Below are 22249 nucleotides of genomic sequence, written 5' to 3' on the forward strand. Positions count from 1 at the left end.
CTACACAGAGTGAATGTGAACTCTAGCAAAACAGTAGAGAGCGCTATGAACAGCAACTATAACCACTAACCAGTAGAATGGTTACTAATTATGAACCAGAGATAAAAAAAACTTATGCACCATTTTTGCCAGCTTAAGTCACCGATATGATCAGTGACATTTACAATGCTCAGGAAGTACAGAGCGCACTCTAGCTCCAACCCATCTGTGTTTAAACCATGGTCCTACCACTTGCTGGTCAACTTCCTTTTGCTACTCTAGCCTCGGTTTTTTCATCCTTAACATGAGGATAATAACATCAACTACCTCATAGAGTTACTGCAGGCCCTATACTAGCAACTTTATGTGTGGGCTATTATTATTGTTGTTGTTTTATTATTATTGTTGTTGTTGTTGTTGTTGTTGTTGTTGTTATTATTATTATTATTATTATCAGCAATTATATAACCTTAAATTTAGAATGATGAAATCTGAGAATTAAAAGGAACCTTGCAGATAATATATTTAAATGTCACGCTCAATTGAGAAATTCTCTGACACCTTAATTCATAAGGACTTGATAATATCGAGAGCACTGAGAGAGAAGCCACCTCCTAAATTCCACTATTTCCTTAAATAAAGCTGTTATTATTCTAGTGGCTCAAACAGGAGAAAACCATGCTTTACAACCTATCACAGAAATAACAAAGTTCATACAGGAAATTAGGAATATGGTTTTTCATCATAAGCTTTTCTGTACTATTTGGTTTCTAAATCATGTGTATATAATAATTTCATGAAAATGGTTAATTTTACTACATATTCAGATGTGTTTGGCTAAAAAGTGCTATGAGGGAAGTGCAGATCGCGTGTTCACGTCTGACCACGAAGAAAGATGCCAGACGGTCAGCATGAAACTTCACTCCCTCAGCCACGCTCAGGGATAACACGTGATCACACCACTCTGGTGTTGTAGCCATTTCGTCTGATTTCTCAGCACACTGGGCTTATGGGGAGTAACTGTGATCGCATCTCCAGAATGTACTGGCAGGAACAGGACACAGGTGGCTCTATCAAGAAAAGTAGAAAGTGCTAATCATTTCTTCCTCTTCTCATCTTCAAAACATCTCACATAGAACTCTAAAGGAATCAATTTTGAAATACAAACATGACTTTTTTTGGGGGGGGGGGCGCTTTCCCTTTCCCCAAAATGACAGTCCAAACTTTCATCCCTCTCAAGGATTATGTGACAGGAATATTTCCACAAAAACCATACCTTTAACACACAGTGGTGTGGTTATTACAAGCTTACACTGAGTGTTCATATTTGAACTCCGCCTCCACACACGCCCCATGTGGTTTTGGGCTATTCCTTTAACAGTCACCTAATGACAGATCCAGCATCACAGGAGGAAGCACCCTGTGCTGAGCTGCAAGGAGCTGTCACAGGCTTCACAGAGCTTACCCTTCTGCTGGGGGAGTGAGGGGGCGGCAGCCAAAATAAACACACAAACAAATACTTGACACATAATTCAGACGGTAAATGCACTGAAGGAAAAAAAATACCCCCAAAGCTTTAGAACAACCTTAGGTATTATGTTTCTCCTTCCCATAAAAGTATAATCAAAAAGTCTAATTGTGGAACAATGTCATAAAAACATAAGCTAAGTTTAACACAGGTTTTTTGCTGAATCTGTAATGAGAAACTTATAATACTCCATTTTACCTTGATTTAATAATATATGTGTGACTTAAAATGATGTATGAGGTCTTTCTTTTTATAAGAAACTCTAAGTAATGAATTCATATTTTAAATTAAAGCATATTCTGATATTAGATTACTGAAAGTACGTTTTAATGAAAGCGTACCTATCTCACATGCACTTTTCTCCATGACAAGGCAGCAAATGACAAAAAGGTCACACAGCTCACTGGATGGAGCCCACTTTGTTCTCAAATTTCTAATTCTAAGTGACTTTACATCTCAATGAATACCATCGGCGAACCCTCCCAACACCATTTACTACATTTTTAATGTCTCAATAAATATAATAAACAGGTCTTAAAATTCTACATCCCATGTAAAGAGAACACTTAACGGTAAAAAAAAAAAAAAAAAAAAAAGGACATGAGGCGATTTCTAAGTGAGCCTTGTAAACTTGAGTTTCATAAAGAAACCAGACACTGGGAAATCTACTTGGGAAAAAAAACATTGCCCACACTAAACTCAATTTTTGAGACTATTAAAAAAATAAATAAATGATTATGGATAAATGTTTTTATGGCAATTGATAGGCAAGTGAAAAAGCTTGTGTCTCCAAGAATGAAACCAGAAACTCTATGAAAAAGACCTGGAGTTTATAATCTACAACTTGTTTGGTAGAAAATTTCATCAGAAAAACATTATTCAGCAGCAGCCCAACAGGGTAAAAGAACCGTTTCACGTGCGGGCTAACAAAGTACCTGGAGAGAGAGTTACCATAAAACATCCTTAAAAGTTCCCACAGTTTAGAAAGGGTGTTTCAGGATTTTTAAAGAAGTATTCTTATGTTTTACACTCATAGCTAGAAACTAGTTTAACATCAGGAAAATATCTTCAAAGCAATAAATGGAAGCGTCTGTCCATGTCTCTACTTAGATTCTACTCATGTCCCTCATTAAGATGCATTTCACCAATAAAGCCAAGCCCCTTTTCACCCTACTGTCACATGCCACCCAGGGCCAACAGTGACAAATGTGGAATGTGACTGACTCCCACAGCACAATGATTAAGAAACCACACAATTACAAGAGATCCCAGCCTTTCAAGTTTCCGAAACAAATCGCTCTCCTTGCAGATAAAGCATGGTCCAAAGATGCAACGAGGCTCAACTTCTAAGAGATGCCGATATAAATAACTCGCATATTTGTCACCATTCAGAAAACAGAAATGGGCACAGCCGAGCACTAACTCAGCATTTCGGTAACATTGAAAGAAAACCCAAGATCCAGGACAATCAAATCTGCCTCAGATACGGTCTCTCTGAACATAAACTCGCATTTCTCCCTTTCATCTCACTCTCAAACTCCATCAGAAGGAAGAGCTTCTGCATTTTACTGCTTCCACTGTCACATGTCAAAGGCTTCTTGTGGAACCTGTTCAAAGTAATGAAACGAAGAAGAAAATCTTCAAGTTCTCTCTCCTCCTCACTGGGCGCCCAAGCTCTGAGTTTCAAACACCTCCAAAGACTACAAATGCAGCTTGTTTCCTAAAGAACGCAGGAAGGAGAGGACAACAAATATTGACTGGGTACTTAGTATGACATGTTATTTGTTTGTGTGTGTGTGTGTGCATGTACACCTGTTTACAGAAAATAATTCATTTAACAGCTCTTTCTACTAATGAGGAAACTGAAGAATATGAAGAGATTTGTCCAGGTTTACTCAGCTAACCAGTGGCAGAGCTGGGGTTCAAATCTGCTTTGGCTTGGGTCGCCATAACAAAATATCACAGACCAGGGGGTTTAAACAGGAACTTAGTTCCCACAGGTCTGGAGGCTGGGGCTAGTAAGGGCTCCCCTCCGGGTCTGCAGAGAGCTCTGGTCTTTCTTCCTCTTATAAGGACGCTAATCCCATCACAGGTCCCCACCCTTATGACCTCATCGAAACCCAGCTCTTGATGTCATGGCATTGGGGGTCAGGACAAGGACATATGAATTTGGGAAGGGGACGCATTTAGTCTGTAACAAAATCCAAGCATCTTGGCCCCAGAACACATATTCTTAATTGTTTGCTAGACTGCTAGACTGGAAGTAGAGGGAAACCCAGGGATGCGAAGATACTAGAGAGACACAAGGAAGAAAAAAATACACTTAGAGAATGAATACACAATGAAAGTGAGCATAGCATCCCCAAGGACTGTACTAAGCTGACATTTTGTATTTCCCTATATAATGTTGTGGTAGCGGAGATCGAGCTAACTGTTTCCTGTAACAGTTGAAAGTTGTTCGCTTCCCTTCCCATAATAGGTAAGGGACTTTTCAGTGTCACAGCTGACTTGGCACAGACCATGGGCCCTGGTCGGTCACTCTCCTTATAGCCCGCCAACCAATCAAAATACACTTTCCTCATATAGAAAGAACATGCAAGTAGGATGTATATAAAAGGGAAGCCCCACTGCGATCGGGGCTCAGGCTTTGGATTTGAGTCCACTGGGCTGGTGCCGGCGCCAATAAAGCCAATATATGCTGCTTCCTGCTTTATAGCCTTGGAGTCCCAGCTCTATCCTGTCCCGGCTCTCTGTCTCAGCATCCTGCAACACTCTGAGCAATTGATAACCGAGAAAAGAGACACAGAAAGTCCCAGGTCCTAAGCATCACAGGCTTTTTACAGGTATTCATGACCTGCTTTAGTTCAGGCTTAGCCTAGACTGCTTTTTCTATAAAAATATTGTTTATGTTTGTTTGGTTCAAACAAAAACAAGTAACACCATTAATTAATCATTTTTTTTAAATGGTCTTCCTCATTTAATTCACAGATATGAAAAAACCCATTTCATTTCTCTAAGTAACAGAATCAATAAGAAACTAAGGGATTTGTATGAAATGATACATAAAGCAAGAAATGAAATTTGTCAAATTTATATTTTCCAATGTTTTAATAACTCTAAAAACAAAACAACAGGCAGCCCCAAAAGTATTATGCGCGTATGCCGGTTGTGTTTGCATATGGTGCACATTCTCATTTCATTAGGTAGCGCAGGTCCTCATTCTGAAATCAGTTAACACACCGCAGAGAGCACCCAGCTGAGCATCACAGGGACAGCAGCACCTTCCCGTCCTGCTGAGGGGCAAAGCCCCTGGCTGCTTCATCCAAAGCCTCATCTCTCCACAGGAATGGAAATTCACTCCCTCTTTCTGGACTATGTTACACAACAATCAGTAACTACAGTTGCGGGGGATTCAAATCAGTGTTTATTTCCATCTCTCCAGATGCTAATAAAAAGATTTCATTATGAAAGATATTAGAATATGAATCTTGTTTGCCAAAAGCAATTCTCTTTTTAAGTACCTGTGAATTTAGGTGATTTCTTCCTACACAATTATGGATGAGGAATAAGGATGAGGCTTCTAGCTCTGAGCCCCTTTGAGGGAGGTTAGTGACAGATCAAGAGAACAGCAAGTGGATGCAGATGCCAAAGAGGAGTCCCAATGAACAAACTTCACTGGACTTTCTGGTCTACATCTGAAAGCTTGTTATTGTCCTTGGAAGATCCCCTTCACCACGTTTTTAAAATAAAAAGTGAAAAAACAATCATTAGGTTTAGAGATAAAAGAATAAAAATAACCGCAATTTTATTAGCTGTATCAACTATATTTCTGATGGAATATTAGGTGTTTACATAATTATATCATTTAATTTCAAAACATATGATTTTGGTAAATCATGTTTAAACAGCCAGAAATTTCAACAAGAACGTAACTTAGCATTCATTGTCCATGGGCCCACAATACCAGGTGGCTTTAGACAAGACACACGTGAAGGAACAGCGGAACCCAGGCCACCCATACTCTGGGCTGGCCAATCCGAGAATAACAGGCTAGATGACTGGAATCAATCCCCGCACTGAGAACAGTTTAAAATGTTGGATAAAATATACTTATAAAATATCTTAAAGGCATCAAGGAACTGGCAGGATAGTAACTACCATGCTAAACAAGAAAAACTGGAGAAAAATGAGCTACGTCAGAAACTGCTTCAGTCCCTGGAGTATCTGCCCATCCTAACAAATCTGAACTTTCTACTGACAGCTTCGTGAGGCTGGAAGTGTGGGGGGCAAATATTAAAGCTCTGGGCCCACCCGCAGTACAGATTCTGGACACCTCGCCCCTCCCCCAACAATAAACTGGGACTCAGAGGGCTACTCACGCAGGAAACAAACTCAGGGGGTAGATGAGCAGTGAGCAGTGCCCGAATTGAACACTTGAGCTTCATATAAGGCAACCTTAAACTTCACAGTGTCCCCAAGCTTTAGCACAAATTAGGGCAAACCCTCTCTGAAAGGCACCTCCTTCATTCTAGACTGGAAATTGTTCTTAACCATTAGAGTGGGATTTTTCAGAGGTGGCACACCACAGTTTCACCCTTCCCACCGAAAAATTGTTATAATCTGCGTGATAATTTAGAAGTTACCAGGCACATTCATGACCACATTCAAGCAGCATCGTCGTTCACTGTAACCTCTGATACACACACACACACACACACACACACACACACACACACACACATTAATTATTTGAGGCTGCCTCACTTACATTTGCCCCATTAGTAAACTTAATCAAGAAACTGATCCCCTCTCCCCTTCCGCCATCAGTGACCCTGGACTCTATGGTGCTATCGTGGGAAGTAACCTGTGTTCGCCTGCGAGTCTGAGCGTGATGCGGTACCCACTCAGTGGACATGACGGCAAGGCTGAAATTACACCTTTGGCAACTATAACTCAAACTTCCACACTAATCACTCCAATGGGGCACTTTAAAATACAAGTGTTACAATGTAAATTCAACTCTAAGTTCTTCTAGTGTTAACAGGAAAGAAGAGAAACAGAGACAATAATTCCTGTCTTTTTTTTTTTTTTTGCAATATTATATATGCCTTGTTTTAGAGATACCGATGCTGGTTAACCAGTAGGAAAAGCACAATCTTGGAGAAGTAGCACATCAGAATGAACAGAACAGGACCGGTTAGCGAAAAGGGCTGGGTGCAAGTCTGGTCCGGTCCATTACAGAGCTACGTGACCTTGAGAAATAAACTTGACCACTAAAAGTTTGCTCTTCTGTAAGATGACATTGGAGGTCTGGATAAATTGTGTGGCTGCTTCTACATCCATAAACAATGATGTTTATGCTTCTGTGGATTTCTCAGTGGAGGCATATCCTGATAGAAGTCGAGTTTATTCTAGAGGCCACAAGTGTTTCACATAAGTAAATCATGGTTCCAGACAACATACTGAGGCAGAATAAGACTTTTTTCACTGGAAGACACACTGCTTGCTTCTTCAGACTTTTAAGGTGGCCATTTTTTAGAAAACCATGTTCAGGGTTTCAAAGTGACTCAAGCAATTGCTACACATCCTAATAGGATAAAGTTTATGCATAATTCTGTGTGACCCTTCAACTAGTGACATTCATACTATGTTATTGTTAGCACTGCATGTTAAGCTAGCAAATTTTTCAATGAACTCTCGTTGGCTTTACCACAGACACAGATGTCAGGCGGCCTCCTTTGTTCATAAGGTTCTCATTATTAACTCAGCCTGGGCTGAATATTTGACCGAAGGAAAGGACCATATCATTATTTTCAGATTTCATTCTATGATTTGACTAGGCTACATCTGCCAGCTTTAGAAACACCAAGTACTTGGCGCCAGGCTCAGCGTCCTGTTCCATGACTACTACCCCCGATGCTTTAGCTAAGGAAGTCTCATCACCATCAAAACAGTTTAATAAAAACTTAAATTGTGATTAAGAGTTACTCATCAATTGACAGGGCATACCAAGCTTGTGCTGTTTATGAATTCTTCCACACAATATGTGAAGCCTAACAAATAGAATCCACATTCACAAAAGGGTAATAAGCTAGAAAGACAGTTAAATGTTTTCACGATTTATAAGGTCTGTGTTATACTTGAAACCACATTTCTTTAATAGGTAAACTGGCATTCCAGTAGATAATTCAATCTGCTTTAAATCTGTTCTAAGGCTCCGGACAGCTTAAGGGACATTCTGAATATAAATTTAATTCCTCTGTTCACCTTTGGGCAACATCTCTCCGCATAAATGTGATAAGAGGATATGGCATAGGAATGACTGTCAATTGCAGGGTAGAATTCAAGCATTAAAATATTGACACTAAAGCCACTTAGAAAATGTTAAAAATCACCCTAAATCCAAACATAAAAAATATTTTATAAGCCCAATTAAAGATATAAGTTAAAACAACAACATAAAAGAAATAACAAAAGGTCACTATGTTATTGCTTCCATGTGTCTGGATCACCAACAATAATATAAGTGAGCAAGAACACTTTGAAACTATCTTTGAAGGTTATTAGCAAAAATTAATTCAATCCTTCTATGTGTAAAAAAGCTCAGAGGTTTATACTATAGTGGTCCCAAATTACTAAAAGAAAAGGGACCAATTTTTCCATCCTAAAAAGTTACACATGGTAAATCTGCTTTAGTGATTCTTTAAGCATCTCACAGTATCTTGGAACAGGAGGACTGGGAGTCCATGCCCCATCACCTGCCCAGTGTTTTAAAGACATCTAAGACAAATGATCATTCGGCCTATTGAACAATTTTGAGTTTTCATTTCATTACTTAATATGGCAATCCGGACTTCTATCTGACATCTTTAATCATAAGGACATTCTTAAAACAGCAACAAGCAAAACAAGCTTCCTTGTAATTCTTATTAGAAAATTTTAGGTTTACTTTCTCTTCTTTATGTAAGCTTATCCGACACTTGAGACTCAAGTCTCAACATAGATTTCTCTCCCGTGGACTCTCTTTTTCAGGTATTTTCAGTGGTTGAGGCACATCCCGCTATGCACCTCTCGCTACTGTTTATCAGTCACTCTGTGACCATGGCATCTGGAATTAAATACCTCAGATACAGTCTAGCTAGTTACAGAGCACAGTAGGAATACTACTACTTACGAATAAAAAATTTGAGTATTTATTAATGCAGACTAAATATATCACACGAGAATCAGGCTCTTAGCAAGATATAGAAATAACAGAAAAGCCACATTAATGGTAAATCTTCTAGTAACAGACATGGGAGAAAGTTGGTAACACAGGAAACGTACTAACATCATCATACACAGAAACTCTAAGTTTGAAATAATTTTACCACCAAACATCATATCCTTCAGCCCAAATTTTAATATTCAAAGATTGAATTTTTATTTTTATACTTACCATGTTGTATGTCTTTCATATCTAAATGAAGGCTGGACATTAATATCCCAACTGCTTGTGACCTTTTGTTGCTTAATAACTTGACAACCTGCCCAAGAAAGAAAAGGAGGAAGTATTAATTTGAATTCCAACAATATACTTAATAATGTTATTTTTAATCCTAAATGAAGAACAAATAAAGGCATTAAAGTATTCAAAAATTATTTGAAAGAGCTTTTGGATTTTTTATCATCTTCAGAATCTACCATCCTTCCTCTAGTATTCACTATCAGCCCTGATATGTCATGCTATTTACCAGTATTTTAAGAGCCTGATCTGTCAACAGGGAAAATTTCTAATAGTTTAGGAAATTAGTTTGACCTCTGTAAAGTAACAATTACACATTTGATAATTCGCAGCCTGAGATTTAAAAAGTGTTCCTTTTTTAATGTGGAGTCTTGAAACACTTGTCGACAAGTGAAGGGCAAAATAAAGCACATACACAGAGAATGTAGTAGTTCAGATGGGTCTGACCACAAAATAGAAAATGTGCTTTGATCTAGGCCTTTTAGAAAGCTTGCTATTTTACTGGCAATCCCTCTCATTCTGTATTCAGCGCACACTCCAACTAATTAATAGAGGGATATGAGCGTCCAACCCAAAGGGCCGTATCAGCTCAATCTCAAATCTGGCTTTCCGAAGCGTCCTGAACAGTCACGCGACCCCACGAGTTTTCCTGAAACAAAGGTGGCCATACTGCTATCAAACAAACACATTTAAACTATGTTTTCCAGACCCTAACGTACCACTGATAGAACCCGCTTGGGAAGGAAGTAATTTCTATTTATCATCAGCATTTCGTTATAAATCTGCTTAGAAAAACACTGGAGAAAAAGAAAAAAGGTTACAGTCAAATTATCAGAAGTGACAGCTGCCCCGACAGCTGTCACATATGTTGACCTTGTCTTTCTTTTTGGTTTAAGTTGGGTCAATCAGGAAACTAATAAAATAATTGTGCCCAGCTGTCACACAAATTCACAGAGTCAAACAGTCTTCTTAATAGCAATAACAGCATTTTTGGTTCCCTAGTGGGATGGGAGTAGAGAATAATACAAATGACTTTCAGAAAAACAAACCACAAAAATTTCCAGTCACTTCTGAAAGCCTTCTGTGGAAAGGGAAAATACCCCATAAGTGGCAGTGCTTCCTCAAAAGAAAAAGACAACATATAGATTTTGATTCTTAATTTGCTCTTTAAACATTTTATTAAATTTCAGCTACCAAAAAATACCTTAGAACTTGAATAAGAATGAATTCATATGCCAAGTATTTCTATCAATGGTGTTATCCTCTTCAGAGGTGAAAAATAGAAACTTAGTATGAGAAAAACAGAAGACATGTATTTTGTCCTAAAAACACTTTCTAACTTCAGATCAGTGCAGTCTGGGCCCCCTCTGTGCAACCCTAACAAAACTGCTTTAATTACGTCCCTATCATTTTCTGATTCCTAAATGCAAAGGGCACATTTGAATCCATGTGTCATTTGACCTTCCCGCCGTGCTGACGGGTTGCTCAAATCTTAGAGAAACTCTACCCTGGGGCTCCTACGAGGCCTTCTCGGGCTTTTCCAAGGTGAATTACTCTCATTTCACCTTAAAAATTAGCATATTCCAGAGTTCTATTCTCATTGCTTTATTCTCTTCACTTTATGATCTGTAATTTCCCCTTCTATAGACAAACATGCTTGCACTTGGAAAAGTATTCTTTTAACTGATCTTCAGCTCCCTAACATCCTACCTTCCTAACAGATATTTCTCCTTAATTACCCCATAAGTCATTTGACATGTCTAAACCCAAACCTGTCATCAGTTCTACCCCCAAAATCTACCCAGCTTCTTCTCTTTTATTCCATATATTGAGGTAATGGCACCACCATTTTCCATTTACCTACCAAATTTAGACGTTGAGATTCTTACCTCTCTTTCACCTGCCTACTCCGTTCTGTAAACTAGTCCTGTCAACTGTAATTCCAGTCTATCTTTGAAATTCGTCTTTCTTCCTCAACTCTCTTGTCAGCTTTTACCTCTGTATTATGTCTTACATAAGTCAATGCAAAAAATTTCTAACTAATCTTCCAAAATGTGATCCAGTGGTTATTAAAATGTGTTCCCTGGACCAGTAGGCATCACTATCACCTGAGAACTTACCAAAAACACAAAATCTTGGGCCCCATCACAAACGTACTAATCAGAACGTTTGGATGTAGTAAGCATCAATCTGCATTTTTAAAAGCCTTCCAAGTGATTCTAGAATCACTAATCAGTCTCATCTTTTCCTATCCATTCTCCAAGCTGATTTCCAAATGCCATCTCTTAAAGTGCCAATGTTTGTGTGTCACTTCCTCGCTTTTTAAAACATGTGTCACTCGTGTAAGGGTTACTCTTTTTTTTTTTTTGAAAAGTAATATAATTAGTGAATTTCATTTAAAAAGTCACAGACCGCTTCACAGTTCATACCTGAAACTTGATTTATAATTCAAATGAACTTGATTACAAACTGTATTTTACGTATAAATGCCTACGGATATAACTATACATCACATTCCAGAAGGCACGCATACAGGAGAGGACAGGTGTCTGAAAGGATGGACTCCACAGCTCCTGGAGTAACTCAACCTTTACACTAGGAACCACAGTCGGTATTCATCCTTTTTTAAACACACTAAATAATAAGAACCTGAAGCTATCAAACTAGAATCTTCTTAGAACCCAGTGACCACAAATGCAACGGGGTGGGGGCAAGAGCTGACTCTTACAAGATGACCTCAGAACCCTTAGCTGAAAAATGAAAAAGCAGAACTAACCAATTTGAAATCCACAAAATTAAAACATATAATCAGGAAACAAGGTTTATTTTCAATGACCTAAATTCAAATCAGAATCAGTTAATTGTATTAATAAGTTTTTACCTTAAACTCCCCCAGGAGGTGGTACCGTGTGGGGATTATGAGCAAGGACTCGAAAATAAAGCAGTATTTCTCAAATGTTAATGTGCACATAAATTATCTGGGATCTTTTTAAAATGCAGATTCTGATTCCTAGGTCTGGGTGGGGCTTTCTGGAAAAGCTATCCTCAACTCCTAAAGCCTCAGTTTCCTCATCTAAAAAATATAACAGCAGCATCAACTTCAAAAAGCTGTCGTGAATATTCAACATGATAATGCTCTTGACACTCTTAGCAATATGCCTAGCAAACAGTGTACTCATTACAATAATAATAACTATAAGAAGTTAAATACTTAGAAAAGCATTTTAAATGTTTTCTTAAAAATGAAATTTCTGTCCACTTTTCATTACTGAGTTTAATTTAATGAAAGAATTGATTATCTTTATTTCTTCCCATGTAATTTCCTAAGAAATTCAAACTCTTATTAGTTCAGAGTATTTTTCCAGTGGTTGCAAATGATTTCTTCATATATATCCTCTTCTCTGGCATCCTACATGACCAATGACACATCTGCTTTGAACAGGTGCAATATTAGGCCATGGAAGAGAATAAAACCTCTATTAAAATGCCTCCTAAACAATTTCCGTTTGTAACAGACCAGATTCCCTCTGTAGATTGTCCATTTAATCTGACACTCTGGAGCCTAATGGCAAGCTATAAATCTTAGCTAAAATTTTCCGTCCTGTTCTACATTCAGTTCTCTCTCCTCATACACATTCTTTGGCCTCTACATCTTTTTTTCCATTGTCCTCTCTAACTTTTTATCCTTTCTACAATATCATTTCATCCATTTCTCTTCCTGAGGCAGGAAGAGAAATGGATGAAATATTTTTCATTGTCTTTAGATGGTTACTTTTCCAATTATTCCCCTGGATTCTCTCTTCTACTTCCTACCACCTAACCTATAAGCACCCTCTCCAGCTTTTATTTAAATTGCTTTTCTCTATAGTCCAATAAGCACATACACCGTCTTTTGAAAGGGCTCACATATTTGTTGTACGGATAGCTCACAGTTCTGAGCCACTGTTCTGAGTCTTTACCTCCTGGGTACTTCTGTTTGGAGACCTTCCTTCCTTCTTCGACTCTACATGATCAAATTCTAAGCACAAAATAAGGGACCCTGTAGATGGTCTCATGTTTAAGAACTTATACCACAAAGTCTTGTTCATCTGTTGCTTTCAGTTTTATATCTCACATATGAGCAAAATCATATGGTTCTCAACTTTTTCTGTCTGATTCATTTCACTTAGCATGATAATCTCAAGATCCATTCATGTTGTAGCAAATGGCAGCATTTTATCTTTTCATATGGCTGAGTAACATTCCATTGTACATATGTACCACGTCTTCTCTGTTCATCTTTTTAGCAACATAATTTCTGAGCTATACCTGGGTATATGGTTAGGCCACTAATATAACATTTTTCACAGCCTACTTTATACCTGGGTTTAGCCATGAGACCAAGTTAGAGACAATGGAAAGTAGGCAGCAACAACGCACAGCACTCAAAAAGTGCTTCCCACTTCCTCTTTCTTCCTCTTGGGCTCAAAGGCAAAACCATGGAAGTGAGCTGTCCTAAGCCACACTATACTCTGGCAGCAGTGAAACAAGAGCTAGGAAATGGTCCCTGGATGACCTAGTGGAACAGAGCCACTCTTCCGTGTGGGTGCTCACCCACTCAGACGTTTCCATGAAAGAGGAAATTCACTTTCCATTTTATGTAAATCATAGTGGAGGCAGCCAAACCAATATTTTAACTAACACATCCACTAAGCACAGGCATTCTGCTAGACATTGGGGTAAATGCACAAAAGACTGAAGAGACAAACTCATCATCGTCTGTCCAACCAACTCTATCTCAGTCAGGGATACCACCGCCCCAGCCATCGCTATGGAAACCTTGGACTCATTCCTCCTCACTAAAAGAATTTATATAACTTGCCTCAGAGTCATATCAAGACATAGTAGAAAACTGATGTGAACTATATTTATTATGTCAGTAACCAAAACCACATTTAAATAATTATTTAATCGGTCCACAATGGTGTTCGTTAATTCAGAATTTTTTTTTAAAAAGTATATATTTTATTTATGTCACATGGAATACTAGATAATTAAGCTGATGTATCAAAGAGCTCCACATTAAATACCTAATAAGCAAGTAACTTGAAGTTTCTTGTAGTTTCATACAATCTAGTAAACTCATGCAGTAAAGAAAGAAACTAAATAACATGCTCGTGGTCTAAATGCAGAATCATAACATGGGTTTTGCTTCCTAATTCCTGGTCGGGTTTTGTTTCCTAATTCCTGGTCACGAAGAGCACATTGCTTTCCTCTAAAATGGCTTGGCACAGCCTTGCTAAAAACTGAATATTAGATTAGAGGGGTAAGTGGCCAGATCCCATAAGGCAAATTCTTCTCTGAGTAAAGAAAGATAAAAGTCAACTATAGAGATTAGATAGAGGTAAATTCCAAAGCAGAATTATAGAATTAAAAATTGCTGTTTCTCACATTGTTATCAGAACACAAAGCAGTATATCAAGTAGCACACAATGCACTCAACAAGAAATAGATGCAAAAGGCAGCCAAGAACACTCTAATGAGAAAGGAACTAACAGGAGAATATGAGCAAATATGAAATGGTGAAACCAAACTAAATAAGAAGCTCAAGAATGGAAAAGGATACAGAGAGGGTATAATTCCCAGACTTAGAATTTCCAATGATGTACCTGTGTAGAAGGAAGAGATCTGTAGTTCAGCCCATGTTATTGGCTAAATTAGCACCTATGTAACTATAGCATGTTCTTTAGCCAATGGATCTCAATTTCTCTATCTGTAGAATATAGTTAATAATTCATATGAAATATCCCCATAATTCAGGACAATCGTGTAATATGAATATTTTAAAGTATAAGACATACTGCAAATGCCAGATGTTAGTGTTAATTTAGTAAGCCAATAACCAGCAGTTATATTTTATAAAGCAGTTAAAGCACTGAGGTTATTCCAATGAGAGGAAGACAAGCAATAATAGAAAGTGATAAGGAATAAACCAAATAAAGTTTGGTAAACTCTAGAATGAAGAGAGAACAACCCACACATTGGCTAACTCCTAGCCCCTAGCAAATTTACAAAGTACTGGTTTTCTAAGAATCCTTAGACATACTATGGGTCATCCCACAACTTTGATTTGGATTTTTTTTTTTTCATTTTGGAAAGATATGGTCATCTCTAGATTTTTGACCCAATGAGAATCCAGAACCAACAGACTTCCTGGTACGGCCTGATACTATTTCATGAAAACAGGAATCCTAAATCTTAAGTAGTCCACACTCAGAAGCGAAGAATGCCTGCATGAGATTTTGCAGAGCAAGAGGTTGTTTTTTTTTTTTAGCCTACCCACACGAGAGAGGTGGACTGCATCCTCATTCACACTACTACCTTCTCCTATCCCAATCAAAGTTAAGCCTCAGGGCAGGGTGGCGAGCATCACCGGCACCCAGCAGCACTCCAAGGCACTGCAGACCACAGGCGGCATTGACACTGCCATGCTAGAGTGCTACCTCCAGACTGTCGGGTTGGCACCAGACAATCCTATCTACTGGGGCCGCCTCAGCACCATCTGGGAAATAAAGCGGGTAGTTAACTGGTGAGATATTTGATATCTCTGATTAAGAATCCAGAAATCAACCTTGAAAATGAAGCACAGTCTATTCTAAAAAGGTTTGCCTGCTTCTTAATTTGGTCTCCAATGACCCACCACCCTCTCAGCGTAGGTGGGAGCCTCCTGCTTTACCAGACCTGCTTTTGAGTCTGAATCAGCCTTAGAAGGAGACTTACAGATGGGGCATTCGGTAAGCTTACCAAGAAGAGCCTGTGTATACTCTCCCGGTCTGTCAATCTCTCCCACATGATTGTCTTAATACAAATTTTAGACTTCAGTTTAAAAAGCTACATCTTTTGGTTCTAATAAAATCTGAGTGTCATCCCTTGACTGAATGGTTTAACTGTTTCAGCCTTTCCTGGCACCATATTTTGGTTCCGGCTTTTATTCTCATTTAGTCCAAGATCATTATGATGGTCTCCTGGTTCCACATATCAGGCTGTTTCAACTAATGAGAAGCATGAACTTCAGGTAAGTTCAAGTCAAGTCTGTGGGACATCTCACTCAATAAGAACTGCTATCCATCTAGCTCTCCCCTGTTTTCTGATAATACCTTCCTCTATCATCTTTTCTCATTCAATATACCATTATATATCATTATTACATCAGAAATCAATCACACACAAACCACATCATTTAAAAAAAGGAAATGTTTATTACATAAAATTGGCTTGGTGGGCTCTAAGAAATAAGTGCTGTACCTTGTTTAGAGAAAGGTGCTCTCAAATAGAGTGATGTCTGCCCACAAGACCAGCCTCACTTACCCAGACAACGGCTTGGCGATTCTCTCCTGTGCCTTTGTAGCTATTAAAGAAAAGGCGCAGAGCCAGAGGCCAATCCTAAATAAATTCGAGTTGAATGAAGTAATTAAACATCCTAATAGCTTAATACTTATAAAGTACTCGAATCATATCTGCCAAAATAACCACCATGATGTACTGATTCACAGAAGAAAGCAACGCCAAGGATAGAAAGTTGCCGTAAGACCCACAACAACAAGGCAGAGGGTGGAACTTCTGCTCGGCTCTGCCTGACTCCAAAGTTCACCCGCTTGTCCTGCGGCAGGCCCCGTGAGTCACGCACGCGTGCGCCTTACAGCATCCCTGACATAAGAGGGCACCAAATACAGCACAAGAATCCACTAACAAAAAACCGAGGGGAAATCTTGGGCTTTTTGATATTTTTATTTAAAGGGATACATTTAAAAGAATTAGAAATTCAATTCCTTACTTATTATATCAATGTTTCTTTTCTTAGATGACTCTGAAGCACTTAGGATGATCCTGACGGCCCAAGCCAATAAAAAAGTATAAAGTGATCCTAAACAAACTGATTTAAAAATGGGCATTAGGTTATATTTTAATCAAAATTTTATTCTAATAGTTTGCATTTCCAAATTTCACATTTCATTTTTTTTAAAAATATTACAGTAACAGAATAAAAAGTTGAAATACCACTAAGCTCTTAAAATAAATATTTTTATAATTAAAATCGACTATTATAAATCCCCATCTTTCTCCACTTTGTAAGCACAGAAGAAACGGAACTGTTTAAACTCCTTGAATTTAAAACAAAACAATCTTCTCTTGTATATTCTTTGCACATAACCTTTTGTCAGTTTGGCAATTTTGTCATGTAGAATATGTGCAAGATGTAATTTGGCCCTTCACCATTTCAAATGTCTTGGCAATCAGAAAACAATGTTTCATCCGTCTGACAGTATGCAAGTCTGTTGAGTGGTATTCTCTTCTAAATTCCTTCTAAAAATCTGGTGTTAGATATCTGCACCATCTTCAACTTTAACATTATGTTTTTAGCATTTAAATCCACTGGGAACTCTTACAGGCTAAGAAGTAAATTATTGGAAAACCATTAAATTGTGAGTACAACATCTAAACGTTTCATAACATTGCTAAAAATATTTAGATAGTAATTGTGTCTACAGAATATGGACATTGGCCTCTTGCTTCATATTTCAGTGTTATCTCGATGGGTGACGTTAACTATCACAAACATTAGAGACAATACAGATAAAATAATAAGGGTACTGACAACTCCAAATGAATAAAAGCCTCTTATTGTGAGTATTATCACATTTATTGCCATCTTATGGTAACTATGTATTGCAAGAACACTACTTGGCACATAATGACGGGCTTCATACAATGGTTTCTCATAATAATCACTGCAAAAACCCAATATGGTAGGTAGAGATTATCACTGTCTACATTTTAGAGCTAAAGTGACTTGCTCAAGGTTACACACCTATTAAGTGGCAGGGCAGAACGTGACTCAGGCAGTCTGAGCAACTCTCCTGCACCACCTGTAACCTTCAAAATGAACAGCACACTTCTGCCAAGTCCTTTCAAACACTGTTCCTCAATATTCTGTGTTATCATATACAATTCAAAACAGATAAAACATAAGGAGAATGCATTTATTTTTAAACTGTTAGCTAAAAAGCAAACCTTAGACTGAAACCCCTGTCTGAATAGTCTACCTTATGTATTACTCAATTTCAGTGAAAATATGAAAATAAACAAAAACCAAAATAGTTTTTCCTTCCTTTAGAATTATAACAACAAAATGCCAGTGATAAATTTAGATTAAAAGTGTTATTAGGAAGAAAGTAAATATTCAGGAAATGATTGACTGCTTAGAATAAATTTATTGAACAAAAGTGCATAATAAGCTTTTAATTATTCAGTGAACGGTTATTCGGTTTGTGGCCTACTCAGGGTTCTGCTGCTTCTCCTCCTGCCCTTTAGCCATTAGCAAGCTGTTACCTTCTGGCTCTTTCACAGACACCAAACTTCATTTCTGGCTCTATCTACTGAGTACCACGGTGCTTTCAGCACTGTGAAGATACAAGGTGAAAACTGCATTCGACCCTACCCCATGGAGGAACACATTTCCAGCTTTTTTGTAAGTCTCCAATCTATTCTTGGAAATGACATACTGACTAAGCGACTGGTGGATTTCCCAAAGACCTCCTAGAGTTTGGAAGTAAAAGAAATAAATAGTGACTTGTCAGTGATCTAATTTATGGTGCTCATTTTTAGAGAATAAAAGCTTCATATGTGATTTTCAGTCTTTACAAAAAAATTGTCTTCTTTCTCATGGCACCATTTTCAGGAACTGCATGTTTAGCATTTTCCTTTCTTCAAAAATTCCATTCAAAGAAACACACTGTACCAAATAATTCTGTCACATTCTCATCCAACAAGTCAGACCATTTATTCTTCATACTCCTGAAGACATCTTCAACTCTTCTGTCCCCAAGTCTCAAGTTAGTGCTTTCCTGTTGAATAAATAGTTCTTCTAAAGTGACTACTGTTTTAAAAAATTTTATATACAACAATCACAAAGTGAAGAAAACTCAAGCAAATAATTCAATTAATTTTTGCATATGTATATACTCTTGTAATCATCACTCGGGCCACTCCACAGAACATTACCAGCATCCCTGGAGGCTCCATTCATAACTCTTCCTATCACGCTTCCCCCAAAAGTCCCACTCTGACTCCCATTGTCACAGATTACTGTCGCCTGTTCCTGAACATCATATAAATGGAAATATGCTGTGTATATTGGCTTTTGTCTATAAAATCCACCAATGTTTCTGAGTAAAATAGTAGATTAATATTTTTTGTAGTTGTATGCTATTCATTTGTATAGTTATACCACAATTTATTCTTCCACTCAAATATTGACGAATATTTGGAATATTTTCAGTTTAGAGCTATTACAACAAGTGATACTATAAACATTCTTATACATATACTTTCGTGGACATATGAACTCATTTCTCTTGGATATACACACATAAGAGCAAAACTACTGAAACTTTAGAACTTTGTTAGACTAAGTAATGAAATAAACACGTAAAATTTTATATGTTTCAATAATTTTGTTAGAGATTTACAAATACAGTTGTGATAAAGTTACCAAACACCTCAGAACAAAATCACAAGATTAAATAAGTTACCCAGGAGCCTATAAACCAGGTAAGTGTTTTGGAAAGCTACTGCACGCGTCAGTGGTGCCCAGCAACACATCCACAGGAACACAAGCATGAAAGACAGACACACTGAGTTAGATACTACCCGAATGAGTTTTAATCCTTGACCACTGGCTAAGAATTTAGAAGCAGTGAGTATAGGAAATCACGGTGTTAGACATATCAAGTGTTTATAAATATAACTATTGCATATATTTCTAATGGAAGCTAAATAATGTCAGCACTATAGTCAGCTTCATAAAAGATACTTGATTAAAAGTAATTTTGAATGATCTGTAAGTATACAAGCATCCTTGCAAAGTACAACTGGCAAATATTTATTTCTGGATTGGATTTTTTTAGCCGCTTCATGCTGCATCACTCCTAGAATCTGTGGGTACTAGTTCACAGAAGACAAACTAAGTCAGATCAAAAGAATAAGGAAGCAAATCATTCTTTTTAAAAAGGATTCATTCAGATTCAAATAAAAGCAATTTCAGAATCAGATGCTATTTGAGATTATGAAAGTTTGTTTCTCTCAGCTCCATGCTATTGATTTTGGGGCAGAAAGAAGGCAAAGAGACTCAAGCTTCCTCCAGAACTCAACTTGGACCTTCTCTTGAAGCCCAGTCTTATTCCAAAATCTGCCTGTCCTACCCCATAAAGCTAAAATTCTAAGCTCAGTACTTCACACACAGTTAGCACTCGACAAATAGCCATGGAGTGAATTAATGTCAAATGGACTCTCTGGTTATCTTACTGCTTCTGAGAAACTCACCTATGTCACTGCACAATGACCCAATGTGAGGGAAAGCTGTGTGTCCCAGTCTGTGATTCCATTCCAAGATAAAAAGGACAGCTGGTGTATTTAACTTGTATATTATTTTAAAATCCAGAGAAGGGAAAGATACTGAAAATGCAGCATGATAAACAAAATGCATATTAACAATCCCTCAGGGCAGGAAACTAATAATGGGCAAGACCTAGATACATAAAATCACATGGTCTATGCACAGGCTTGAGCCAGGGGTACCAGCAGCTTATATGCATAGCTGAGCCAAGATTGACCTGAAAGATAGCAAATGGCTCTTGCAAAAATGCTGAACATTTTCTAATGTCATGGCAAATCATCTGACTATACCTGTTAATTATCTGCTCGAGAATCATTCATTAACAGAAACCACCAGTGCTCAAATAAATGAAATTAACTCTCATGAAAATATTATTATTACCCTAGGCTTCTAAGCATTTTTGTGTTTAATGAGACCAGAGGTAGAACTATCTTAGTCCCTTCCATGACGGGTCCAGTTGTCTAAAAGATCACATCCCTCTACCCTCACTCATCTCCTCATAGTGAAAGCAACACCGAACTTGCTGAAGACACAGAAAGGAAGGGTCACTTTCAACTTTCCAAAGGCACTTTGATGAAGAGCTAAGTGCAAAGCAGCAAACAAGAGGAAAATAAAATAAAACTCCTGGGGTAAAAAAAACAAAAAAAAAAAAACAAAAAACAAAAAACCTAGAACAGTTTAATTTATACATGGCCTTTTCAAAAAGTCTAATGATTAAGAAACATTAGTTAAGGCTGGTAATGGACCCTTACTGTGTGAGGGGCCTGAAGTATGCAGTTAAATGCCTGGCCAGATTCTCTGAAGCTAAAACATTCCAAAGAGAATGATGGTACTAGCAAAGACAGAGAAAACCCCATTTTCAGGTAACTGTCTGAAGAGAAATCACTCTTCTATCAGTGGAAGAATGCAAAGAACTGAAATCATGCAAAAAAGGCTATAATTCTCAACAGAATTTCATGCATAACTCTCACAGTAAATCACTCACGGTCAAAATTTGTTTGGACATGCATCATGGACCCACTACAAGCACAAGCTAAATCCATATCAAAAACAGTCTCCTAAGCAGGGAGGAGAGGGACCTCACACATAACATAGCAGACACAAATAACCTAAAGTATTAAAAAATTATAGACACTTAAACAAGAACATATGAATAACCAGGAATGACTAATAAATAAGTTACCAGACCTTCTCCTGGAATTTCTTTTGCTATCCAATTCTGATATTGAGGGAAGAAGATGAGAATACAGAGGGATCCTTATTCTCAGAGGTATCAGTTCACTTCTACCACCTAAAGTCAGGAAAATATTGAGGTTCACTGATGCAAGATTATGTCTTTAACTAATCAGTAACCAATCTAAAAGAAAAGATACTTTTAAAAGAAAAGCAAACGAGTATCACGGCAATTTAAAAAAAATACTCTTTAATTGCATTTCAGCTTAACATCTTGGCCTAGAAGCCCTTCTGTTTAATCATGGAGAATGACACAGGCTTTGTTTCTCAGCTTGTACGTGGGGTTACCCTAGGACAGCAAGGAGTCATTCTTGATTCATTGCAATATTTCAGGCTTCCTCTTTTCTCCCTTTCCAGTTTTTGAACTGGAAACCAGAATACTAGCAACTAAAGTAGAGGCAGGAAAGAGAATGACTCAAGTTCGTATAACTGGTTTGATAAAACATGACTGGGGAAATAAGAAAGCTAGCTAGTAAAGAACGAAGAGGTCCTTGTTTCCTCAGAAGGGTCACAGGGAATACAGGAATTCTCCTCATCTGATTCGACACCACTTTCTAATTATAATTAATCT

At 37.7% G+C, this 22249-nt stretch overlaps 1 protein-coding gene across 2 annotated transcripts in view; it reads right to left on the reverse strand.

Moving 5' to 3' along the window:
- FMN2 (formin 2) overlaps positions 1-22249 on the reverse strand; it is a 402924-nt gene that overhangs the window by 201777 nt on the left and 178898 nt on the right. The window contains exon 7 of one of the 2 annotated variants that reach the window (XM_011380009.2): positions 8946-9033. In XM_011380009.2, coding sequence (XP_011378311.1) covers positions 8946-9033 — 88 coding nt within the window. Of the gene's footprint in view, positions 1-8945; positions 9034-18756; positions 18896-22249 lie in introns of those variants that run through there. The other variant, XM_023523198.1, reaches the window with a different exon arrangement.

The sequence above is a fragment of the Pteropus vampyrus genome, unplaced genomic scaffold, assembly GCF_000151845.1.
Source record: "Pteropus vampyrus isolate Shadow unplaced genomic scaffold, Pvam_2.0 Scaffold383, whole genome shotgun sequence".
Taxonomy (NCBI): Eukaryota; Metazoa; Chordata; class Mammalia; order Chiroptera; family Pteropodidae; genus Pteropus; species Pteropus vampyrus.